This window comes from Coregonus lavaretus (assembly GCF_964263955.1).
Source record: "Coregonus lavaretus genome assembly, chromosome: 5".
Classification (NCBI taxonomy): domain Eukaryota; kingdom Metazoa; phylum Chordata; class Actinopteri; order Salmoniformes; family Salmonidae; genus Coregonus; species Coregonus lavaretus.
In genome coordinates, this window is record NC_139992.1 from 35,987,902 (window position 1) to 36,012,000 (window position 24,099).

The following is a 24,099-nucleotide window of genomic DNA, read 5'->3' on the forward strand; positions in this document are numbered from 1 at the left end:
GCCTATAATTTCCACCTGTTGTCTATTCCATTTGCACAACAGCATGTGAAATGTATTGTCAATCAGTGTTGCTTCCTAAGTGGACAGTTTGATTTCACAGAAGTGTGATTGACTTGGAGTTACATTGTGTTGTTTAAGTGTTCCCTTTATTTTTTTGAGCAGTGTATATAACCCCCCCACACAGGTCATGGACTAACATCAAGGCCTTGAGATTCAACAGAAGATTATCACTTTATCAGTTACTCTGTCTGTCTGTACTTTGTTTCCCTTTGTGTCATTCTGTTCAACTAGATATTCATGGTTGAGTAAGGCCTATAATTTGTTATGAACCAGAGTGAGTGTGGATTGAATCAAGGAAAGTGCAGACAGACATTTATGATTCTATTTTTATGTGAAAAGCAGGCATTTATAGCATCACTCCTGGTTTGTAAAAAGCTTTTATTTGCGTACAAAATAAGTGAAGTATATTTGGTTTAGCCACTTTACACAAAACAATGAAGTACTTGACATACACATTGAAGTACACAACACATTGAATGTAATTTATTAACTATTATAAATGTTCATCCACTTTAAACGTCCCCTAGCACTACAGTTTCATTTTCATGCTCACAATTTACTTCAACTCTGGTGCAGTTCATTTCAGAAATAGTTGTAGTGCAGTTTATTTTATAACAATAAAAACAACCACCCAACACAGTACGATCATAATGCATGTTCAGTGGCTGATGTTAGAGAGCCACAAAAGCTATTATCGGTCATGCTGCAACCAATGTGATAAAAACGTGTTATTAAAAAGCTGTGTGCCGATTTAAGCTGTGCTGTGTCAGTGTCATTTTCTGCCTATCCCATGGGGGTCTTTGGTGGAGGCGCCCGCTATCTCATCCCCTTTCTGCAGGGCTGACCCCAGATTAGAGTTCATACAGGTGGGAAGGTAGCAGAGAGACGCACTGCCTCTGGATTGAAAGGAGGGGAGTATCAGGTTAGAGGTCTGTAGTGGGTCCTGCTGGGTGGTCAGACATGCAGCAATGACCGTGTCGCTGCTGCTAAAGAAACAGTTATGGTTATGTATATGCAGTATTGCTTTAACAATAGTGCCGTTGGACACACATACAACAGTTGGACACATACAGGCTTGTGTGCTCAGTCAAATCATTCAATCGCATTGTACTTGCGTACATTTAGAGAGACTTACGGTATTGCATGGTCGTAATCCCTGAAGGAGATAGAAAAAAAGAGGAGATATTTTAGAAAAATGTCTGTCAATCCATCAAACTTGTTCTTTCACATCTGGTAAAACAAGATTGAAAAGAGTCAATCGCTAGTCAATAGTGTTTACACAGCTTCATGTGTAAAACAAAATTGAAATGAATCAATCGTGAATCAATAGTGTTTACACAGCTAATGTACATGTGTTTGGCCCTCAGGGGACAAGGGGAGTTTGAAGAGCTGACTTACAATAATGGACTCATATTCTCCATAGGCAGCATCATTCTGTAATGATAGAACAAGACATTAAGATTACTTTATTGGTCAATTACACACAAGGTCCAACCGAAATTGTACTTCCACTTTTAATCCAACCCCTCCGAAAGACACACATACATGATTTTGGAGAGGTGCGGAGGGCTGCCACACTGGGCGCCCGGGGAGCTGTTGTTGTGGGGGGTTAAGTGCCTTGCTCAAGGGCACAATGGTAGGCAATGGCATCTAGGATTTGAGACCTGGGATTCAAACTGGCTCGCCTCTCTAACCGCTAGGCTACCTGTCGCCCAACATGAGATGCAATGTAGCTGTTTTTTCTTCTAAATGGTTTACAACATTTGGTTTCAACACTATACAAATATAGACTCATAAATGTACTCACTGAAAATGGAAGGGAATCTCTGTTTCATTGGACTCTGTGTCATTCGACATAAAGGGTCTGAAAGAGCAAAGCAGTATGTTGGTCTCACTATTCTCACATTTAGTCAAACTCTTATTAGTTTTTAGTATTAGAACCCAACACTCACTCTGTAAAGTTGTCCACTTTGTCGTTGAGTTGAGGAAGAGTCTCATATTCATATTGTCTACAGAGGAAAGAAAATTCACATGCCTAACAGGTCACAACTCTATCCATCTATTCATCTATTCATCCATACAACCTCTAATTTCCACAGGTACTGTAGGTAGATGTCTTACCTCGAACCGTTCTGAGTGCTGTTGAAGGGGACTGGGAATCCAAAGACGTAGCCCAGGAGGATGACACCGAGAGACCAGGCAGGGATCATCTGTTCTCCGTAAGGGCCGTTAGTTCTGTGAAAAAATCCCCAGGGTCCAGGGACAGGTTAATTCTGGGAGGACCTCTTATATAGCCTACTGAGCACCTCTTGGCCAACCTTCCATATCTTTATAAAGTGCAGTTAGTAGAACAGAGCTGTGTTTGTGTGTTGGTGTTTGTCCCTGGTTCACTGAAGAACATGGGAGAGAATTGAAGGACTCACACGTCCAGCAAGAAGAATGATGAGGCCCGTCTCAAGGTTGTTCAAATATTTGCCAGTTGGTTCACAGCATCCGTGTGTGCAGGCCCCCACATACTGTAATAAGTCAGGGTCAGTCTCAGTGTCAGGCTTTAATCATGGGAACCACTCGGAGTCTGATTTATTGTCATTCACTGGGCTCTAAGGTTTTTTACACTTTTTTCAGTGATTGAAGCTTGTGAGCTTGTCCTTGGCTGCCACTGGCAGAGATGATGGGAAGTACTTCACTTCTGCCTAAACTATGCAGTGAGATGTTAAACGAACTTTGGCTTTATGGGAACTTTACCCCACTTCCCAAAATAAACGAACTGGTCACATCATCAGGAAAGCTTGGATCTCTTTTGCAGACAGGGTTGGAGATAGGTATAGTTGGTAGTGGGGTCTTATGACTGACATGTAACATTCTTGTCCTACTTCAGGCTACTAACCACTAGCGCTATAAGGCTTTAGAATAAGCATGGAGGATTGCTGGATTTAATTTCAAGATTTTGTACAGTATGAAATAATGAAGACTTCCAAGCGAACGTACAGGGAATTATTTTGACTTTTGTGAGATTGAAGTGCAATTGTCTTCTAATATCAAACATTTAAGACAGTTGTGCTGGACTTGACAATATCATTAATAACTTACACAAAGCACAGGTTGGATAGAATAATTTATTTTCTTAAACATTCATTTCTTTTTTTTACAGGTATAAGTTAAAACTGTCACAATCGCAAAACATTACGACAGGTAGTCATTTTGCAGTGCTCAACATGCCGTTTTTTCAAGCTGTGGATTTTTCTGTGTGGATTTTCTGTTAATGAGATGTACAATATTATTCTCCAATCCACAGGGTACATTTCACCAGATGATGAAATGCTACTTTACAAAAAAATTTTAAGATACACATAGGGGCATAGGGCATGTTTCCATAAATTACAAATGTGAAGTTAAAACACAGTCATTGTCACATGCATGCTCTGAATAATGACTATCCACTATTATTTGCTGAGATGTCTTATGCAAGCACACTCTCCCCAAGGATATGACAAAATGAAGCAAGCATTTGAAAAACAGACTGGATGAGACCACTACAAGATACAGTACCTGCGTAAAATCTAATACAAGATGAATAACCCGGAAAGGCATAGACAATAAAACAATCCAACCATCAATGTGGTCAATTAATAGTAATACCATAATGTTCCAGGCAAAGGAATGAAAAACTAAATATTACAACAAACAATTCAACATTGGGTCTGGAGAAAGTGCATTGCCAGATGGATGGAGCAGGACCCTGCAAGAGATGACAGTGGGACTGTAGGGACCACATATGGACTCATTCAATATGGATAACACATGAAACTGCCATCAGGCCAATTCATACTTTACAGCCTTCCATGGCATTACGCAAGATAACACATTTAGGATCATGAAAGTCTCCAAAGTCCCCCTCCTCCATCTCTGTCCCTGCCCAGACCATGGCTATGCATCTTTGGGTACGTGTTGTGTGTTTATCGGAAGTCCTCAGCGGAGAACATGCCCTTAGCCCTGCGTAGGATGGAGTCCTTGGAGGCGTCGTACGGGTGCTCCTTGGAGGGGATCTCCAGCACTGCAGGGATGGACTCCATGTGCTGGTCGATGGCGTGACGGATCATCTCTGCTATGAACTGGTTGATCAGGATGATTCCGATGTCATTGCGGGTCAGGAAACTCCTGGGGGGGGGGGGGGGGGGGGCATGACAGAAGTTTGTAAGTTAGAGAGACTACGACTGAACATTACAGTGCTGGCCTGTAAACACCAAACAACAAGGTATGTTGCCCAGCAGTAACGTATATGGATTGAATGAGACAGTAGTAGTATTTCAAGGTGTTATGATTAATCAAATCACATAACTAGGCCTAATGGAATACAGATATCACGATACCACCTACCTACAGATTGTAACACCAAATAATGTCATTTAACCGCCCCAAAATGGTATCCATTATACTGGGAGTTACAGGTTAGTTACTGTTTGGTGTAGCACAGAGAATTTTCGATGTCAGGTGGTAACTAGATACCACCTGACATCACCAATGCAATTACAAACATAATGGAGCATCAACTGTCTTCACCCTGTGTGCAAACAAGCGTTTAGCTATTTATCTTCCATCTCAAAATTAGGTACATAGCTAGCTATAATTTACTTGAAGGTCTCCTCTATCTCTGCGATGCTTGTCTCCTTCTCGACCACCAAGAAATTCGGTTTACGATTTTTATTCAGCTCGCCAATGCCACCGAGTAGGAACCCAGTACACGTATCTTCATCACCAATGACGGCAATTAATTTACCTCGCCCAGCCATTATTCAATTCTACAACATAAAACAGCAAAAACATGCAATGACTGGACTTTGTTTCTTCTCTGAATCACGAAGCTGTCAGCTGACCAGTACTTCCGCTTTTGGTGAGCGATCGAGATGTCAGCTGTCACAAAACGCAGAAACGTCATCTGCTCTATATAAAAAAAGACATCATGAAATGACGAGCAGGAAAAAAATTACTGTCTCTCAATGATAATGCAATACATTGAATAGCTTTAAATTGTTTTGTAAAAGAAGTAGTGGTTTTGGTTTTATGCCTCATAAAGGATCAAATCCTTCTGTATCGGAATGACGTGACGTCACATCAGCTGATGAAGTCACGTGAAAAAAAGAGAGGAAACGCAGCAGATGGGCTTCACCATCGGGCAAAACAAGTGAAAATGGCAAGTATAAACGCTTATATTCTGATTTACTATTCACAAAAGCAGAGTTGATGCAAAATGAATCTCCTTTGAGGCTTGAAAACAGTTTGTGGTGGCAGAGAATTGTATCTCACCCACAGATCCTAACATATGTCCATGCATGTCATTTGTTTGTGTTTTAGACTACTAGCGCTCTGACACAGGGTCTGGAGAGGATCCCTGATCAACTGGGGTATTTGGTGATCAGTGAGGATGGCGTACTGGCGGTATGTTCACACAAACATGCGTACCTATATGTCCTGCCCTGTTAGCAACTTAGATAAAAGCCAGGTTGCAGCACGCATATCCTCCACATCTCATTCCCAACTGACTCCCTGTTACCCCCCTCTCCCAGTCTGCGGGGGAGCTGGAGAATGACGAGCACACAGCTGGGGTCATAATGCAGATGATGCGGACCGCGTGTCGCTTCAGACTGCAGGGTGCTGCTGAGCCGCCCTTCAAACGCATGTCAGACAACACACACCTGGGACCTAGGGTCACACGCACACACAGTATTGCTGCTCCCAACATGCCACTATAACCAGACCTCCCTGTGTTCTTTCTTCACAGTCATGCTCGAGGACTATGTGTACACAGTGACCGTGTCTGGTCAGAAGGTGTTTGTGGTGAAACGTCAGAACAACCAGAGGGAACCTGTGGTGGTGTAGAACCGTGTAGCGGAGATGGGTTGGGAGAACGAAGGAAACCACTCCAATCCACGCACTCACAAAGGACAGGGACTCCACTGAACTGTTCCGTTCCATTCTTAGTTATAAGGTTTCAGAACAACAGAAGAAAGCACATATGAAGTTATACTGAACAAAAATATAAATGCAACAATTTCAAAGATTTTACTAAGTTAAAGTTCATAGAAGTAAATCAGTCAATTGAAATAAATAAATTAGGCCCTAATCTATGGATTTCACATGAGTGGCCTGGGAGGGCATAGGCCCACCCACTTGGGAGCCAAGTTCACCTACTGGGGAGCCAGGCCCAGCCAATCAGAATGAGTTTTCCCCAAAAAAGGGCTTTATTACAGACATAAATACTCCTCAGCACCCCCCATCCCCCTACTCAGACGATCCCGCAGGTGAAGAAGCTGGATGTGGAGGTCCTGGGCTGGTGTGGTTACACATGGTCTGTGGTTGTGAGGCCGGTCGGATGTACTCCCAAGTTCTCTAAAATGACGTTGGAGGTGGCTTATGGTAGAGAAATTAACATTACATTCTCTGGCAACAGCTCTGTTGGACATTCCTGCAGTCAGCATGCCAATTGCAGGCTCCCTCAAAACTTGAGACCTCTGTGGCATCCAGTTGTGTGATATAACTCCACATTTTAGAGAGGCCTTTTATTGTCCCCAGCACAAGGTGCACCTGTGTAATGATCACGCTATTTAATCAGCTTCTTGATATGCCACACCTGTCAGGTGGATGGATTATCTTGACAAAGGAGAAATGCTCACTAACAGGGATATAAACAAATTTGTGCACAACATGAGATAAATATGCTTTTTGTGCGTATGGAAAATGTATGGCATCTTTTATTTCAGCTCATGAAACATGGGACCAACACTTTACATGTTAAGTTTATATTTTTGTTCAGTATAGATATTGAAGAATTCAAATTGAATGGGCCAAAATAGGCATATCAAACTGCATGTATAATCTTAATTGGTAACTTTGTTTGCAATGAGAAATGGAACAGAATAGTGCCGTGGTCTATTAGTCCCTACAGTATGTGATGATAATGAATTGTCGGTTTGTGTGTGGCAGGTAGACTGGAATTAAATCTATTCAGTTTATAATATATGTGCACTTGCTATTTAGTTTGAATGCTCCCCAACAACCCAGCAGGGTTTTGTTTAACATACTGAATGTTGCAGATAGAAATACCATGGATAGAGCTGATGACTTTAAATACTCAACATGTCAGAGGCATGTCTGTTCTGCTTAAAAAAAGTATGTATTAATGTCGTGCCCTACTGAATGTGGCTTGATGGAAATTGATATTTTTAGGGTAACTCTGTGCTGTTTTTTTCTAACCTGAACTAAGTGTCATGAGTGTGCAATGTTGCTATGTAATATCTATCAGTAGTAATGAATATACACATGCAATGACTGTTTTATCATAGCGCACATAGAACAAATCCACTGCTTCTTAGACATGAATAAGATCTATAACTGAATTTGGTCAGGTCACCCAAAAAGTTACATATTGCAGCTTTAAAGCAAGTCATAATGTAAACAATGAGTATCTAAGTAGGGTTTTAATCTGAAGATTAAGTGGGAGCACTTCTGAAGGGAATGTAAAGACGTGCATGGAACTGTTTTTATAAGCAGTTTACTTTCCTAACTACACCATTTTTTTCTGCAAGATGCAATTAACTTTTCATAAAGTATCAATTTTTGATAAACCTAATTAAAGAATCTGCTCTCTTTGCTTAAAATGTACAAACTAAAACTGAACAGGTTGTTTTGGCTAAGAAACATTCCCTACTATTTGAACCATGGCCACATCTCAAGATTCTCCATTCCTTCATGACCAACTATGTCCCACCTCGCCCACTCAGAAAAGAGAACTGACAATGTTTTAAGAGTTGAGAAAAGAAAAATAATATTTTATTGCATCATAATGGCCATTGAAATGACTGAAGGTCCTGCACTCTTCACATTGTTTAGGAATGGAACTGGCCTTCAGGTTCAGCTCTCTGGAATGACTCGGGGAGGCCAGAGGGGTTTTGAACCCAAACCCCCATACCATACACTGTGTCCAACAAACTCCCGGTATCCAAATGCCCACCCAACAAAACCTATTGGCCCACCGTTCCATTCCACAACGATCAACATCAGCTGTCATGTGAATCTATTTGTTATGTTTTTTTTAAACATGCAACTCAAAACAATTTTACTGTTGAGGAAGTTGGGTGACATAAAGATATAAACAGTCTTAAGAAACATCTGCAGGTATGACAATAATGGGAATAAAAGGGAAGAATGATGAAAAAAGGTTTCAGAACAGGAACTGATCGCAAAGTCCATAACTGCAAGTTCTACCAGACAGACACACTGATAATTTAAAAAGTTGCAGTTTTTTTTCCCATTGATGAAATGCTCAGCCTGCGCCCCTTCTCCTACTCTCGCTCGTGTGTTCAGATCTTTCGTTTGCTCCGGTCCTGCGATTTCTCCATTCTTTAGCGTTTCGACAGCTCGTTGGATAGCCAGTCCAGTCCTTCGTATAGCCCAGTGCCCTGGGTAGCACAGGTAGCCTGGACATGCCACTGGAAGGAGAGCGACATGAGTTGCAGTAAATTAAAGCCAGTAATGTCATACTTGTGAATAACTACATAGCCACAGTGTATATTACATGGACCACATGTTTATCTGGTCAGAAATACATTTTACTGTACAACTCTTTGGAAGGACTGTTCAAGTGTGTGTGTGAGGAAGAGAGAGAGATACTCACAACTCTGCTGCGCAAGCTCTGCAGGCCCAGTTTGTCTGTGAGGTCGCTCACTGCCATAGCGTTGGGCAGGTCCTGTTTGTTCGCAAACACCAGCAACACTGCCTCCCTCAACTCATCCTCCTGGAGCTGTAAAGAGAGAGATAAATAAATGAGAGAAAATTGGTAGGGAGAATAAGGGGAGGGAAAACATTTATGCAAGCGGCCATTGTCAATCGGAAACCATAGGCCACAGAAGGCTGTGTGTGTCAATACAGATGATGAATGATCACAGTCACAATGGCAACTATATAAATAACACCATTATTTACTATTGAATTACTGTTTATTTGCCCATGTCAACCATGAACTCAGTTTTAGGTTCCTTTTCACAGAAATACTGTAAATGCCAACACAAAAAGCGTACTGTCCCTTGACCAAAAACAACAGTAGCTTATAATTAGACATGTATGCAACACTTACCATTTTAGACAGCTCCTCTGCCGACTCCGCTACTCTCTCTCTGTCGTTGCTGTCCACTACGAAGATAAGGCCCTGTGAAATCAAGGTTCAAAAGGTCAGGCTACTGTTGTTATGTATTTTGTCTACTCTACATATTAACCTAGCTTTTTAGATAAACAAGAGTCCTTTTGACAGGGACCATTCTGACACCTATTGATTCTAGCACTATTTGTATAGTTGAATTAAGATATCAAAGATATGCTATGATGACATCACTGATGTCACAGGTGTGTGTCATACCTGTGTGTTCTGGAAGTAGTGCCTCCAGAGGGGGCGGATCTTGTCCTGACCGCCCACATCCCACACGGTGAAGCAAATGTTCTTGTACTCAACAGTCTCCACGTTAAAACCTACTCAGTCACCGAAGAGCGAGAGAGAGCATCAGCAACAGGAATTCACACCGAGACTAGATCCAGAATCACTAGTCTGACCTCTACCAGTATAAACAGCTCTGATCTAGAACACTATGGTAGAAATAAGGTTCTGTATAAATTATAGGCTAATTAAAACCAATTTGCAATAGGAGTAAAGTACTGCCTGTAGCTCAAGTTGAAAATGAAAAATTATGGAGGCGTCACTACAGACCCCCTGGTTCGATTCCAGGCTGTATCACAACCGGCCGTGATTGGGAGTCCCATAGGGCGGCGCACAATTGGCCCAGCGTCGTCCGGGTTTGGCCGGTGTAGGCCGTCATTGTAAATATGAATTTGTTCTGAACTGACTTGGCTAGTTAAATAAAGGTAGTCCCGTGTAGCTCAGTTGGTAGAGCATGGCACTTGCAATGCCAGGGTTGTGGGTTCGATTCTCACGGGGGGAAAATGTATGCACTCACTAACTGTAAATAAATAAAAATTGAATTGAAAATTAAATTCTGTTTGATCTCAGGTGGGACAAACCATTATTTTCTTCCCTACTTATTTTGTCTAGGAGTTTAGAAACTTATCAACCACTCTGCTCCATCAAAAGAGCCCCCTCACCCAGCAAGCCCTAACAGCTCTGGAGTATGAAGGCAGTGCAGCCATCTACTGTTCTTTGTCCCAGAACTATGGTCATGCAAGGCTTAAAACCATTCAGCTCCAGTTCTATCCCTCTCTGTCATGTCCCAATAAATATATTTTTCTGAAATTGGACAGACTGAATTGTGAGTGGACCTTATTGTCAATTTCCATAAACATTAAACAGGGTAGGCCAACATCCCTGAACAATTGGACTTGATTACCATAGCGACACATCAAAGATTGGTCTCAGTGTGTGTGTCATGCTAAGTCAGTCACCAGAACAAGACATCAAAATAAATCTTAATTTGCCCACAAGCTCCATGAGAAAGCAACCCCATTTCAATCAGATTACTGAGGAGATACTTTTAAAGACAGTGCCGAAAGCTGAGAGGGCCCATATTTTGTGTATGGTTGTGTACGCTAGAGATCTATCAATCTTTGGCTCTGGTCATAGCCAGAGATTTTCTTACCAATGGTTGGAATAGTGGTTACAATCTCCCCCAGCTTCAGTTTGTAGAGAATAGTGGTCTTTCCAGCAGCATCCAAACCAACTACAGAAGAAAAGAGTAATGTCAACAAACTTCCCAATCATAATAAACCCAGATAGGTTACTTATTTTCCATACAACAAAATCAAACAACAAAAAATGCAAGACAAACATATTGTACTGTAACTGAAAAGAGACAGGTAGCTATTACAAGACAGGTCTGTCTCCGTGTCAAATGAAATCCCTCTGACAGCTGACAGAGGGGTGCCTAGTTTCCCATCATCAGCTGTCAAACTGCAATGATTTGGACAACATATACAAATATATAGGGTAGCAACTGTGCCTTTAGCTCAAATTAGGAGCAGCATCCACAACCCCAAAATATAGGCTGTCTAACACATAGGTGGACAAGCTATGGTAAGAGTGATGGACATTACTCTAGTTGCTTTGTATTGAATGCTAGAGACCCATTATAAAAAGTTAACTACCAACTTGTATAGACCTGAGAGATGACGTAGGTAAGCCATTCGTTGGTATTAAGTGAACAAACGACCAGTAATTATTGTGCAATATCACAAATAGCTAGCAATCTTCTGCCTGAGCGTTATCCTAGCTAGTCTGTGTTTTTACTCCAATTGCTCTCAAACGAGTAATGTTTACGTTACAAGACACATGGCAAGACAGATGAACAGGTAGTTTACTATAACTGTAATATTTTTACAAAAAGCAAAGTACATCCCTGATGTGGCAACCCCCTCCCACTAGCTAGCTAACGTTAGCTAGCAGCCACCTAGTTCCTTGGCCAGATTGATAAGAGGATTGCTCACCCATAAGTATCCTCATCTGTTTTTTGCCAAAAAGCCTGGAAAATATCGACGAAATTGTTAGCCCCATGTTGTGAAAGAGCTCCGCGTGACGATAATAAAATAGAAAACAAAAGGTGTTTATTGTAACCAGACAGAGAGAGTGGGTGCAGCCTTCCTTTCGCAGTCTTCTCAGATGCCACGTCCAGGCCAACGCGGAATAAATTACGTCAGCGCTTTCACATAACTTTATTCACAGACTCGCTCCTTCATTTTGCACCATGTAGCTATCGTTTATTGAGCTTTTCATTTTACAATGCATATAGTGTATAGTATCAAAATGTGCACAGAAGTAGTTTATTGAGAATGTTGAATACAGAGAATCTTCTCTGTATTTGACAGATAAATAATTATTTCGACCTTAGCAAGATGGCCGCTTTAACAGACTGCTTCTAGTACATTTTTTTTTTAACATAAAAAAATCTCACTGTGAAGAACAGGAAATAGCTTGGAAAACCATCGTTTGTTGAGACGTGCTATTCTGAAGGTGAGTTTACTTTAAAGTTATGATATTGCACATTCTGATTATATTAGTGTAAATTTGATTATACATCGGTGTATCGAACTGTTTGTTGCAAATGGTATGCTGTCGAAGAGGGCGAGAGAGAGGTCTTTCGCGAAGACCATTCGATATTGTTGTGTAGCTTAACATGACAACTAACTAACTATCAAGCTAACTAGCTGTCGATAATACATTATTATTATTTGCAACTAGTCTGCCCATAACCACGTCTGTCCATGTCGGTTGAAATCTGTCTTGTAAAGTAAACAGACAAGTAGACAGCACTAACACAGAAGGTACGTTACAGTGCTTCAGAAAGTATTCATACCCCTTTACTTATTACACATTTTGTTGTTATAGCCTGAATTCAAAATTGATTAAATAAAAAAAATTCCTCACCCATCTACACACACTACCCCATAATGACAAAGTGAAAACATGTTTTTAGAAAATGTTTGCAAATTAATTGAAAATGAAATACAGAAATATATAAGTTACATAAGTATTCACAACCTTTTGGTATGACACTCCAAATTGAACTCCGGTGCATCCAATTTACTTTGATCACCCTTGAGATGTCACTACAACTTGATTGGAGTCCACCTGTGGCCGATTCAATTGGTTGGATATGATTTAGAAAGAAATACACCTGCCTATATAAGGTACCACAGTTGATATTGTATGTCAGAGCAGAAACTATACCATGAAGTCCAACGAACTGTCCGTGGATCTCTGAGATAGAAATGTGATGAGGCATACAGTACCAGTCAAATGTTTGGACACACCTACTCATTCCAGGGCTTTTCTTTATTTTTTACTATTTTCTAAATTGTAGAATAATAGTGAAGACATCAAAACTTTTAAATAACACATATGGAATCATGTAGTATCCAAAAAAGTGTTAAACAAATCAAAATATATTTAGTATTTGAGATTCTTCAAATAGCCACCCTTTGCCTTGATGACAGCTTGGCATTCTCTCAACCAGCTTCAACTGGAACGCTTTTCCAACAGTCTGGAAGGAGTTCCCACATATGCTGAGCACTTGTTGGCTGCTTTTCCTTCACTCTGCGGTCCGACTCATCCCAAACCATCTCAATTGGGTTGAGGTTGAGGTCGGGGGATTGTGGAGGCCAGGTCATCTGATGCAGCACTCCATCACTCTCCTTCTTGGTAAAATAGCCCTTACACAGCCTGGATGTGTGTTGGGTCATTGTCTTGTTGAAAAACAAATGATAGTCCCACTAAGCCCAAAACAAATGGGATGGCGTATCGCTGCAGAATGCTGTGGTAACCATGCTGGTTAAGTGTGCCTTGAATTCTAAATAAATCACAGACAGTGTCACCAGCAAAGCACCCCAACACCATAACAACTCCTCCTCCATGCTTTATAGTGGGAAATTGTCACGAGAATTTCTATCTCTAATTAATCAAACTTAATGCTCTGAATAATTCTCAGAGGGTGTAAGGCTCTGGTTTAATCATGAATTAAACAAAGGTCCACAACCGGCAAGAATGATCTGTATGTTTAATCATGGAGAGCTCTACCGCCAAAAAACACATATACAGCTTTTATACCCCTTGACACTCAAAGGCACTTTGCTTCGCCCACTTTTTAGGAGGCTTTTAAACAGTTTCTCAGTCCCCTTCACCCTGGAATGTTTTCTCAGCAGTTTCTATCACCCCCCCCCCCCCCCCCCCCCCCCCCCCCTTATCCTCTGCAGCAGAGGTAACTCTGGGTCTTCCTTTCCTGTGGCGGTCCTCATGAGAGCCAGTTTCATCATAGCGCTTGATGGTTTTTGCGACTGCACTTGAAGAAACTTTAAAAGTTCTTGAAATGTTCTGTATTGACTGACCTTCATGTCTTAACGTAATGATGGACTGTAATTTATCTTTGCTTATTTGAGCTGTTCTTGCCATAATATGGACTTGGTCTTTTACCAAATAGGGCTATCTTCTGTATACCACCCCTATCTTGTCACAACACAACTGATTGGCTCAAATGCATTAAGAAGGAAAGAAATTCCACAAATTAACTTTTAAGAAGGCACACCTGTTAATTGAAATGCATTTTAGGTGACTACCTCATGAAGCAGATTGAGAGAATGCCAAGAGTGTGCAAAGCTGTCATCAAGGCAAATGATGGCTATTTGAAGACTCTCAAATAGATTTGTTTAACACTTTTGGTTACTACATAGTTTCATAGTTTTGATGTCTTCACTAATATTCTGCAATGTATATATTTTTTGTAAAAATACAGAAAAACCCTTGAATGAGTAGGTGTATCGAAACTTTTTACTGGTAGCGTATACAGTTGAATTTGGAAGTTTACATACACTTAGGTTGGAGTCATTAAACTCGTTTTTCAACCACTCCACACATTTCTTGTTAACAAACTATAGTTTTGTCAAGTCGGTTAGGACATCTACTTTGTGCATGACACAAGTCATTTTTCCAACAATTGATTATTTCACTTATAATTCATTGTATCACAACACTGTACATCCACAGGTACACCTCCAATTGACTAAAATTATGTCAATTAGCCTATCAGAAGCTTCTAAAGCCATGACATACTTTTCTGGAATTTTCCAAGCTGTTTAAAGGCACAGTCAACTTAGTGTATGTAAACTTCTGACGTGTCCCCCTGCATAATTTGCAAATAAATTCATTAAAAATCCTACAATGTGATTTTCTGGATTTTTTTTCCTGAATTTGTCTGTCATAGTTGACGTGTACCTATGATGAAAATTACAGGCCTCTCTCATCTTTTTAAGTGGGAGAACTTGCACAATTGGTGGCTGACCTAAATACTTTTTTTCCCCACTGTATTTCAAGGCCTACCTTCAAACTCAGTGCCTCTTTGCTTGACATCATGGGAAAATCAAAAGAAATCAGCCAAAACCTCAGAAAGAAAACATTGTAGACCTCCACAAGTCTGGTTAATCCTTGGGAGCAATTTCCAAACGCCTGAAGGTACCATGTTCATCTGTACAAACAATAGTATGCAAGTATAAACACCATGGGACCACGCAGCCGTCATACCGCTCAGGAAGGAGACGCGTTCCGTCTCCTAGAGATGAACGTACTTTGGTGCGAAAAGTTCAAGTCAATCCCAGAACAACAGCAAAGGACCTTGTGAAGATGCTGGAGGAAACGGGTAGAAAAGTATCTATATCCACAGTAAAACAAGTCCTTTATCGACATAACCTGAAAGGCCGCTCAGCAAAGAAGAAGCCACTGCTCCAAAACCGCCATAAGAAAGCCAGACTACGGTTTGCAACTGCACATGGGGACAAAGATTGTACTTTTTGGAGAAATGTCCTCTGGTCTGATGAAACAAAAATATAACTGTTTGGCCATAATGACCATCGTTATGTTTGGAGGAAAAAGGGGGTGCTTGCAAGCCGAAGAACACCATCCCAACCGTGAAGCACGGGGGTGGCAGCATCATGCTGTGGGGGTGCTTTCCTGCAGGAGGGACTGGTGCACTTCACAAAATAGAGGGCATCATGAGGAAGGAAAATGATGTGGATATATTGAAGCAACATCTCAAGACATCAGTCAGGAAGTTAAAGCTTGGTCGCAAATGGGTCTTCCAGATGGACAATGACCCCAAGCATACTTCCAAAGTTGTGGCAAAATGGCTTAAGGACAACAAGGTCAAGTTATTGGAGTGGCCATCACAAAGCCCTGACCTCAATCCTATAGAAAATATGTGGGCAGAACTGAAAAAGCGTGTACGAGCAAGGAGGCCTACAAACCTGACTCAGTTACACCAGCTCTGTCAGGAGGAATGGGCCAAAATTCACCCAACTTATTGTGGGAAGCTTGTGGAAGGCTACCCGAAACGTTTGACCCAAGTTAAACAATTTAAAGGCAATGCTACCAAATACTAATTGAGTCTGTAAACTTCTGACCCACTGGGAATGTGATGAAATAAAGAAAAGCTGAAATGAATCATTCTCTCTACTATTATTCTGACATTTCACATTCTTAGGATCACCACTTTATTTTAACTGACCTAAGACAGGGAATCTTTACTAGGATTAAATGTCAGGAATTGTGAAAAACTGAGTTTAAATGTATTTGGCTATGGTGTATGTAAACTTCCGACTTCAACTATATCTGGGGAAGGGTATAAAACAATTTCTAGAGTGTTGAAAGTTTCCAAGAGCACAGTGGTCTCCATCATTGGGAAATTGACAAAAATATGGAACTACCCAGACACTGCCTAGAGCTGGCCGTCCAACCAAACTGAGCAACCAGGCAAGAAAGACAACGATCTGGGAGGTGACCAAGAACCCAATGACCACTCTGACAGAACCTGCCAGAAGGACAACACTCTACAGCACTTCATCAATTGGGCTTTATGAAAGAGTGGCCAGACGGAACCACTCCTGAGAAAAAGGCACATGACAGAACGCCTGTAGTTTGCAAAAAGGCATGTGAAAGACTCAGATCATAAGGCAAAATAGTCTCTGGTCTGATGAGACACAAAGTAAACTCTTTGGCCTGATTGCAAAGTGCTATGTCTGGAGAAAACCAGTCACAACTCATCACCTGTCTTAACACCATCCCTACCGTGAAGCATGATGGTGGCAGCATCATGCTATGGGGATGCTTTTCAGCAGCAGGGACTGGGAGACTGATAAGGATAGAGGGAACAATGAATGGAGCCAAATCCTTGAAGAGAACCTGCTTCAGAGGGCAAGTGATATTAGACTGGGGGAGAAGATTTACGTTCCAACAGGACAATGACCCCAAGCATACAGCCAAAGCAATGCTGGAATGGCTTCAGAACAAGAATGTGAAAGTCCTTGAGTGGCCCAGCCAAAGCCCAGACTTGAATCCCATTGAAAATCTGTGGAAAGACCAGAAGATTGCTGTTAACCACTGCTCCCCATCGAACTTAACAGAGCTTGAGAAAATCTGCAAGGAAGAATGGGCGAAAATCCCCCAAATCCAGATGTGCAAAGCTGATAGACATACCCAAGAGAACTTAAAGCTGTAATTGCCGCCAAAGGTGTTTCTACTAAGTATTGATTCAGGGATGTGAATACTTATGTAAATTAGATTTCTGTATTTTATTTTCAATAGATTTGCAAATATTTCTAAAAACATGTTTTCACTTTGTTATTATGGGGTATTGTGTGTAGATGGGTGAGGGGGAAAAAAACAATTTAATCTATTTTGAATTCGGGCTGTAACACAACAGAATGTGGAATAAGTCAAGGGGTATGAATACTTTCTGAAGGCAATATATATTTTGCACTAACGTTAGCTTGCTACTGTTTTATGATGCTGTCTAACAATGGTTCCTCTTAATACACTGCTCCAAAAAAATTAAGGGAACACTTAAACAACACAATGTAACTCCAAGTCAATCACACTTCTGTGAAATCAAACTGTCCACTTAGGAAGCAACACTGATTGACAATACATTTCACATGCTGTTGTGCAAATGGAATAGACAACAGGTGGAAATTATAGGCAATTAGCAAGACACCCCCAATAAAGAAGTGGTTCTGCAGGTGGTGACCACAGACCACTTCTCAGTTCCTATGCTTCCTGGCTGATGTTTTGGTCACTTTTGAATGCTGGCGGTGCTTTCACTCTAGTCGTAGCATGAGACGGAGTCTACAACCCACACAAGTGTCTCAGGTAGTGCAGCTCATCCAGGATGGCACATCAATGCGAGCTGTGGCAAGAAGGTTTGCTGTGTCTGTCAGCGTAGTGTCCAGAGCATGGAGGCGCTACCAGGAGACAGGCCAGTACATCAGGAGACGTGGAGGAGGCCGTAAGAGGGCAACAACCAAGCAGCAGGACCGCTACCTCCGCCTTTGTGCAAGGAGGAGCAGGAGGAGCACTGCCAGAGCCCTGCAAAATGACCTCCAGCAGGCCACAAATGTGCATGTGTCTGCTCAAACGGTCAGAAACAGACTCCATGAGGGTCGTACGAGGGCCCGACGTCCACAGGTGGGGGTTGTGCTTACAGCCCAACACCGTGCAGGACGTTTGGCATTTGCCAGAGAACACCAAGATTGGCAAATTCGCCACTGGCGCCCTGTGCTCTTCACAGATGAAAGCAGGTTCACACTGAGCACATGTGACAGAGTCTGGAGACGCCGTGGAGAACGTTCTGCTACCTGCAACATCCTCCAGCATGACCGGTTTGGCGGTGGGTCAGTCATGGTGTGGGGTGGCATTTCTTTGGGGGGCCGCACAGCCCTCCATGTGCTCGCCAGAGGTAGCCTGACTGCCATTAGGTACCGAGATGAGATCCTCAGACCCCTTGTGAGACCATATGCTGGTGCGGTTGGCCCTGGGTTCCTCCTAATGCAAGACAATGCTAGACCTCATGTGGCTGGAGTGTGTCAGCAGTTCCTGCAAGAGGAAGGCATTGATGCTATGGACTGGCCCGCCCGTTCCCCAGACCTGAATCCAATTGAGCACATCTGGGACATCATGTCTCGCTCCATCCACCAACGCCACGTTCCACCACATACTGTCCAGGAGTTGGCGGATGCTTTAGTCCAGGTCTGGGAGGAGATCCCTCAGGAGACCATCCGCCACCTCATCAGGAGCATGCCCAGGCATTGTAGGGAGGTCATACAGGCACGTGGAGGCCACACACACTACTGAGCCTCATTTTGACTTGTTTTAAGGACATTACATCAAAGTTGGATCAGCCTGTAGTGTGGTTTTCCACTTTAATTTTGAGGGTGACTCCAAATCCAGACCTCCATGGGTTGATACATTTGATTTCCATTGATAATTTTTGTGTGATTTTGTTGTCAGCACATTCAACTATGTAAAGAAAAAAGTATTTAATAAGATTATTTCATTCATTCAGATCTAGGATGTGTTGTTTAAGTGTTCCCTTTATTTTTTTGAGCAGTGTATATCCCATGCAGGGTTTTTGTTTGAGCCAGCAATCATGGATCCCAGCTGAAAGTCAAGTAACTGAAAATAAAATCGAAAACCCACTGAGCCATGGAGAAGTTTGGGATGAGCTTTGTGGGTGGCCCCAACAAGAAGGAGCTTGTGGACACCATAGAGACTCAGAGAAAGCAGTTGGTCCAGTATCAAACACGCTTCAAGGATGTGGTCAGGGCCTACAAGAGCCTGCTGAAGGAGAAGGAGGCTCTGGAGGCTAGTCTGAAGGTACTGACCGTCTCCCAGGAGGTAGACCTCAGCCAGCGTGGAGATGACGGTTCTGCCAGTAGCAGCCATATGCCCTCTGACTTTCCAGATGATCACTGCTCCATGCACAGCGAGGACAGTCTGGACACAGCAGCCTCCGCCGACACTGCTACCAGCTTTACCAGTGGGAGCACCAAGGGCGACCAGGCTGAAGAGGAGCAGGGTAGTAGCCCAGGAGAGATGGGGGCGACCGGGCCAGGAGGCCCCTCAGTGTCGCAGAGGTTTGAGGAGGCTAGTGGGTCAGAGAGCGGTATCAGCTCCAGCAGTAGTGGAGGGTCTGAGGTTCAGCAGCAACCAACACCCCCACCCACCTCTTCTATGGAGGCCGACCGGAGGGTCCTCCAGCTGAAGACCCAGCTGACCACCCTGACCAGCTCCCTGGCCACGGTCACGCAGGAAAAGTCCAGGATGGAGGCCAATTTCCAGGCCGACAAGCGGAAGATCAAGCAGGAGATGGATGAGCTCCAGGGGAGGCTGGAGGAGGCCAGGAGGCAGCATGAAGCGGAGATCCACGCCCTGCATGAGCAGCTGGTGGAGAGCAAGGCCCGGGTCATCACCCAGCAACATGAGAGAGAACAGGAGCAGGGCAACCACTCCCTTATGCTCAGAGAGCTCCAGAAATTACTGCAGGAGGAGAGAGGCCAGAGGCAGGATGCCGAGCTTCAGCTGGAGGACGCCAGGGAGGTCCTGCTGGAGGTCACACAGGCCGCAGATCGGAAGCACGATTATGAGGCCCGGCTAAAGGAGGTGACCCAGCAGAGGGAGGAGATGAGGAGGAGCCTGCAGGCTGCAGAGTCAGAGAGGAACAAGCCAGACCCACGGGTGGAGGAGCTGCAGCGGGAACTGACAGCGCACAATAACCACTTTCAGCAGCAGATGCAGCATGAGATCAGAAAGGTATGGTAATGATTGGGAAGACTGCAGGGTAAATCCATTTGAAATCAATCACATTTTAACAGCATCCCTTTTTGATTTAAAGAACACTTTCCATGCATGTTTCCTCATGGAGAAGTGGTCAGAAAGTGACTTTTTGGACTTGAATGTCAAAACATTCAGGAGATAAAGATACTCAAAGTTGACCCATTTTCCATACAGGCAATTCCATGGTAACTGAATTACGCTTTGACTCCGATTTCAAAGTTGACCCATTTTCCATACAGGCAATTCCATGGTAACTGAATTACGCTTTGACTCCGATTTCACTTTAAAGTGTATGCCAAACTAAAACCATTGATTTCAAGTCGCTCTGGATAAGCGCGTCTGCTAAATGACTAAAATGTAATGTAAATGTAAATGTCAAAGTTTAACATACCATACAACTCTATGCACAAGGACTACTTTGAACAATTCACACAGAATTTCACAAAAACACATTTACTGGAAGAACTGTGCAGATGCAAAGTTTGGTAACAGAATTACAGTAAAATCTCCCTCAGTTTTTTATGCTACCACGTTTTCCAAAAACTCTTAAATATCTGCTCTGAATGAAGATTCAAAGATGTCTGCAGAAAGAATGGGTGTCAGCTATGACATGACACCTTGAGTTAAAAAAAAATACTTTTGGTTATTGAACTACAGTAGGTGAAGTGGATTTACACCCGGTAACGGAATTACATCATGGGTCCCTGATCTGTACTGTCCAGAAATGCATAATTATGGATATGAATATCATTCTCTTCATGGTGATGTATCCTGAATAGGTACATAAAGGTAGAATATGCAAAATCTTTAGAGAAGAATGGGAGAAACTCCCCAAATACAGGTGTGCCAAGCTTGTAGTGTCATACCCAAGAAGACTCTATGCTGTAATCGCTGCCAAAGGTGCTTCAACTAAGTACTGAGTGAAGGGACTGAATACTTATGTAAATGTGATATTTCCGCTCTAAAAACCTGTTTTTGCTTTGTCATTATGGGGTATTGTGTGTAGATTGAGGGGGGGAAACAATTTAATCCATTTTAGAATAAGGCTGTAACATAACAAAGTGGAAAAAGTCAAGGGGTCTGAATACTTTCCGAATGCACTGTATATTTATATGATTTCAATAGGTTTCCTATGGAGGATTGAAAGTATAATTTAAAACCAATATTCCCGTTCAAGTCAACATTTTCTGATGTGTGGACCTCCAATCATCTTTGGGGTTCCATTTGAAAGTTGACATTAAAATTGAATTCCCATTTTAGAACATTTGTCAGCCAAAACTTGACACCCACCCTGTATTCAAGAGCATGTTGTCTCAACCGATGGCAGGCACAACACAAAAACCGTAGATTATGTAAAATAGGGTCTAAGCTACAGCATATGTAAATATGAAAATAATCTGAGTCCACGCGTTTTTATATAATTGACGTTTCAGGTAAATAATACAATTTTTAATAAAACAATATTTTTCCAAGAAATTATGAAATAGTTTGACAACCCTGTTTGTAAGCTTTTAAATTATATCATTCTCAATCCTTTATCTTTTCCAGTGATGAAGACATGGATCTCTCATTGTATGGTGGGGGGTATGCAAAATAGGTCAACTTTGAGCACCTTTATCTCTTGAGCACTTCTACAATAGCTTGATAAAACATAAATGCCATAGTAGAGAACAACATGGAATTATAAGGACACTTGTTTTTCAGGGAGAGGAAGAAAGAACACAATACATGTACTGTTGTCTTCCATTGTCCATTTGTGTCTCATGGCTGCCATGTGCCTGTCCTCTCTCTGTCTGCAGGCGTCGCAGGCAGAGGAGCGTCTGCAGGAGCAATCCCAGCTGGAGGAGGGCCGTGTGGCCAGCCTGGAGTTGCGGGTGTCTGAGCTGTCTGAGCTGCTTGGGGCCTGCGAGAAGGCCCGGCAGAGGGACCAGCAGAACGCCCACCGGCTGAGAGAGCGCATCCTGCAGCTGGACATGGAGAACAAGACCCTGGCCATCGCCGCTTCCACCCGGGGCTCCCCTCTGGACCTCAGCATGGACGAGGCTAACCTGGACGTGCACGTACTGAAGGAGCGCCTGGAGAAGGTGAAGAGGCTTCTTCTGCTAGCCACACAGAGGAACCACCCAGAGCAGACCATGGAGATAGAGAAGCTGGCTGAGATGGAGGGGCAGCTGGGGCTGGGTCAGGGGACGGGCAGTGGGGGGGAGTCGTCAGACGGGGAGAAGGCCTCAGCGCTCTACTACCAGCAGGAACTGCGTCAGCTGAAGGAGGAGTTTGAGCGCTACAAGGTGCGGGCGCAGGTGGTGCTGAAGAACAAGAACGCTAAAGACTGCAGCCTGGCCAAAGAGCTGGAGGAGGCCCGTGACCAGCTGGCTGATCTCAAGGAGAAGTACATCAACCTGCGTATCCATGGCGACGAGGCCGAGGCCAAGCACCGCCGGGAGCTGGATGAGTGTCAGCAGGGGATAGGGATGCTGCAGCAGGGTCATAAACAGGAGCTTGACCGGGCTGAGGCCCAGTACAGAGAGAGCCTCCTCAGGCTGGAGGGGGAACTGCACCGGCAGAGGGACCGCACCATGGGCCTGCTGCAAGAGAAGGACCAGGAGCTGGAGAAGCTAAAGTCTATCGGCTACAGTCTCGCTGGTTACAGAGCTCACCACAGCGACGAAGGAGACACGGTGCCGGACTTCAGAGCGACTGCGGACTGCGGCAGCAACAACGCCAACAACATGGATGACCCGGTGCAGGAGGAGAGTGACATCATCACCCAGGCATTGCGGCTGGTGGGGCCCAACGAGCCCACGCTCCTCCTGTACGTCGAGCAGCTGGCGAGAAAGGAGGTGGAGATCGGCTCGCTGCGGCGGCAGAAGCACCAGCTGGAGGACGACGTGCACCAGCTGCAGGGGAGGCTCATCGCCAACGGGGAGCACTACTACGAGGAGGTGGCTGAGCTCCGGGGCCAGCTGGACAAACGGCACAGGGACCAGGGCAGGGAGGGGGCCAACCTGGAGTACCTCAAGAACGTAATCTACAAGTTCCTCACCCTTCAGGACACCAGGGGGCGTCAGCAGACCCTCGCAGCCATACTGACCATCCTGCACTTCAGCCCCCAGGAGAAGCAGGCGGTGGTCAAACAGCACCAGAACCAGGCGTGGTGGACGTCAGGGATGAGGTAATGATGATGGACGAGAAGAGTTCAGCTCCTCACTCGGCAAATAATGAGAGCTCATTTGAAATGTTCCTCCGACAGTCGACAAGTGTGTGTTGTTTAGTTTTCCTGAATAAAGTATATTTATTTTGGTGTGTTGTTTTCCCAGGAGTGTGGTGTCAAATGAAATGGCAACCAACATTTGAGCTTTGACACTGTTGATTACATTTCATTTTCAAAATAATTGCTTTATGTGTGAAAAAAGAGCACACAACATTGGATTTCGCAATGTAATGAGTGGATATAGAAGTGTGAGTTTGTTTTTGTATTTGCCACTATGTGAAGCAGCATGTTCGGTTGTTTTGATTCTTCGATAAGATAAAATGAGGCTCACATCTGTTTCTGCCAAAAGAAGGTAACCAAATATTGACTGTTATTACACAGGGACAAGGACAGAATCTGTTAACTTTTATATAATAAACCTCAGTCTTTATGACCTGTGTGAGAGTTGTTTTTCTCTTCACAACACTGATTATCTCCTGAGTTGTCCATCTCGGTCACGTGACGTGCGCCACAGGAGTTAGGATACTATCCAACAGGCTTGTGTTCTACACAGGTCAAATGTAGTTGTCTGAGTTTCCTCATCTGGCTTCGTTAACTAATGATCTCCTGCTTCTATTTGAATATTTATATTGTACCTCTGTATATATTGAAAATAAATGATCTATTGATCTTGGTGAGATAG

The 24,099-nt window shown here is 43.2% G+C and overlaps 5 protein-coding genes across 8 annotated transcripts; 2 read left to right on the forward strand and 3 right to left on the reverse strand.

Moving 5' to 3' along the window:
* Window positions 1-418: 418 nt before the first annotated feature.
* LOC311128868 (uncharacterized protein) lies at window positions 419-2,327 on the reverse strand. 3 transcript variants are annotated; one of them, XM_084161090.1, is made up of 6 exons: window positions 2,182-2,327; window positions 2,013-2,069; window positions 1,868-1,924; window positions 1,459-1,494; window positions 1,196-1,216; window positions 419-956 (listed from the first exon to the last, which is right to left on the reverse strand). In XM_084161090.1, the coding sequence occupies exons 1-6, from the start codon at window positions 2,268-2,270 to the stop codon at window positions 833-835; spliced, it is 384 nt and encodes a 127-aa protein (XP_084017216.1). In that variant the 5' UTR covers window positions 2,271-2,327; the 3' UTR covers window positions 419-832. The 3 variants fall into 3 exon arrangements, with proteins under 3 accessions (XP_084017216.1, XP_084017215.1, XP_084017214.1); XM_084161089.1 differs by having other exon boundaries at window positions 419-1,043; XM_084161088.1 differs by having other exon boundaries at window positions 419-1,046.
* An 835-nt stretch (window positions 2,328-3,162) lies between these two features.
* Window positions 3,163-4,953, reverse strand: atp6v1f (ATPase H+ transporting V1 subunit F). Its single transcript, XM_084161271.1, has 2 exons — window positions 4,693-4,953; window positions 3,163-4,218 (listed from the first exon to the last, which is right to left on the reverse strand). The coding sequence occupies exons 1-2, from the start codon at window positions 4,848-4,850 to the stop codon at window positions 4,017-4,019; spliced, it is 360 nt and encodes a 119-aa protein (XP_084017397.1). The 5' UTR covers window positions 4,851-4,953; the 3' UTR covers window positions 3,163-4,016.
* A 50-nt stretch (window positions 4,954-5,003) lies between these two features.
* On the forward strand, window positions 5,004-7,374 carry LOC311129243 (ragulator complex protein LAMTOR4-like). The gene is made up of 4 exons (XM_084161540.1): window positions 5,004-5,251; window positions 5,413-5,496; window positions 5,625-5,781; window positions 5,840-7,374. Exons 1-4 carry the CDS (start codon window positions 5,180-5,182, stop codon window positions 5,935-5,937), a joined length of 411 nt encoding a protein of 136 aa, XP_084017666.1. The 5' UTR covers window positions 5,004-5,179; the 3' UTR covers window positions 5,938-7,374.
* Window positions 7,375-7,856: 482 nt separating this feature from the next.
* On the reverse strand, window positions 7,857-11,743 carry LOC311129021 (ADP-ribosylation factor 4). The gene is made up of 6 exons (XM_084161270.1): window positions 11,542-11,743; window positions 10,698-10,778; window positions 9,470-9,579; window positions 9,191-9,262; window positions 8,732-8,857; window positions 7,857-8,546 (listed from the first exon to the last, which is right to left on the reverse strand). Exons 1-6 carry the CDS (start codon window positions 11,606-11,608, stop codon window positions 8,460-8,462), a joined length of 543 nt encoding a protein of 180 aa, XP_084017396.1. The 5' UTR covers window positions 11,609-11,743; the 3' UTR covers window positions 7,857-8,459.
* Window positions 11,744-11,975: 232 nt separating this feature from the next.
* LOC311129018 (GRIP and coiled-coil domain-containing protein 1-like) lies at window positions 11,976-24,099 on the forward strand. 2 transcript variants are annotated; one of them, XM_084161267.1, is made up of 3 exons: window positions 11,976-12,064; window positions 18,981-20,182; window positions 22,006-24,099. In XM_084161267.1, the coding sequence occupies exons 2-3, from the start codon at window positions 19,076-19,078 to the stop codon at window positions 23,380-23,382; spliced, it is 2,484 nt and encodes an 827-aa protein (XP_084017393.1). In that variant the 5' UTR covers window positions 11,976-12,064; window positions 18,981-19,075; the 3' UTR covers window positions 23,383-24,099. The 2 variants fall into 2 exon arrangements, with proteins under 2 accessions (XP_084017393.1, XP_084017392.1); XM_084161266.1 differs by lacking the exon at window positions 11,976-12,064 and having other exon boundaries at window positions 18,317-20,182.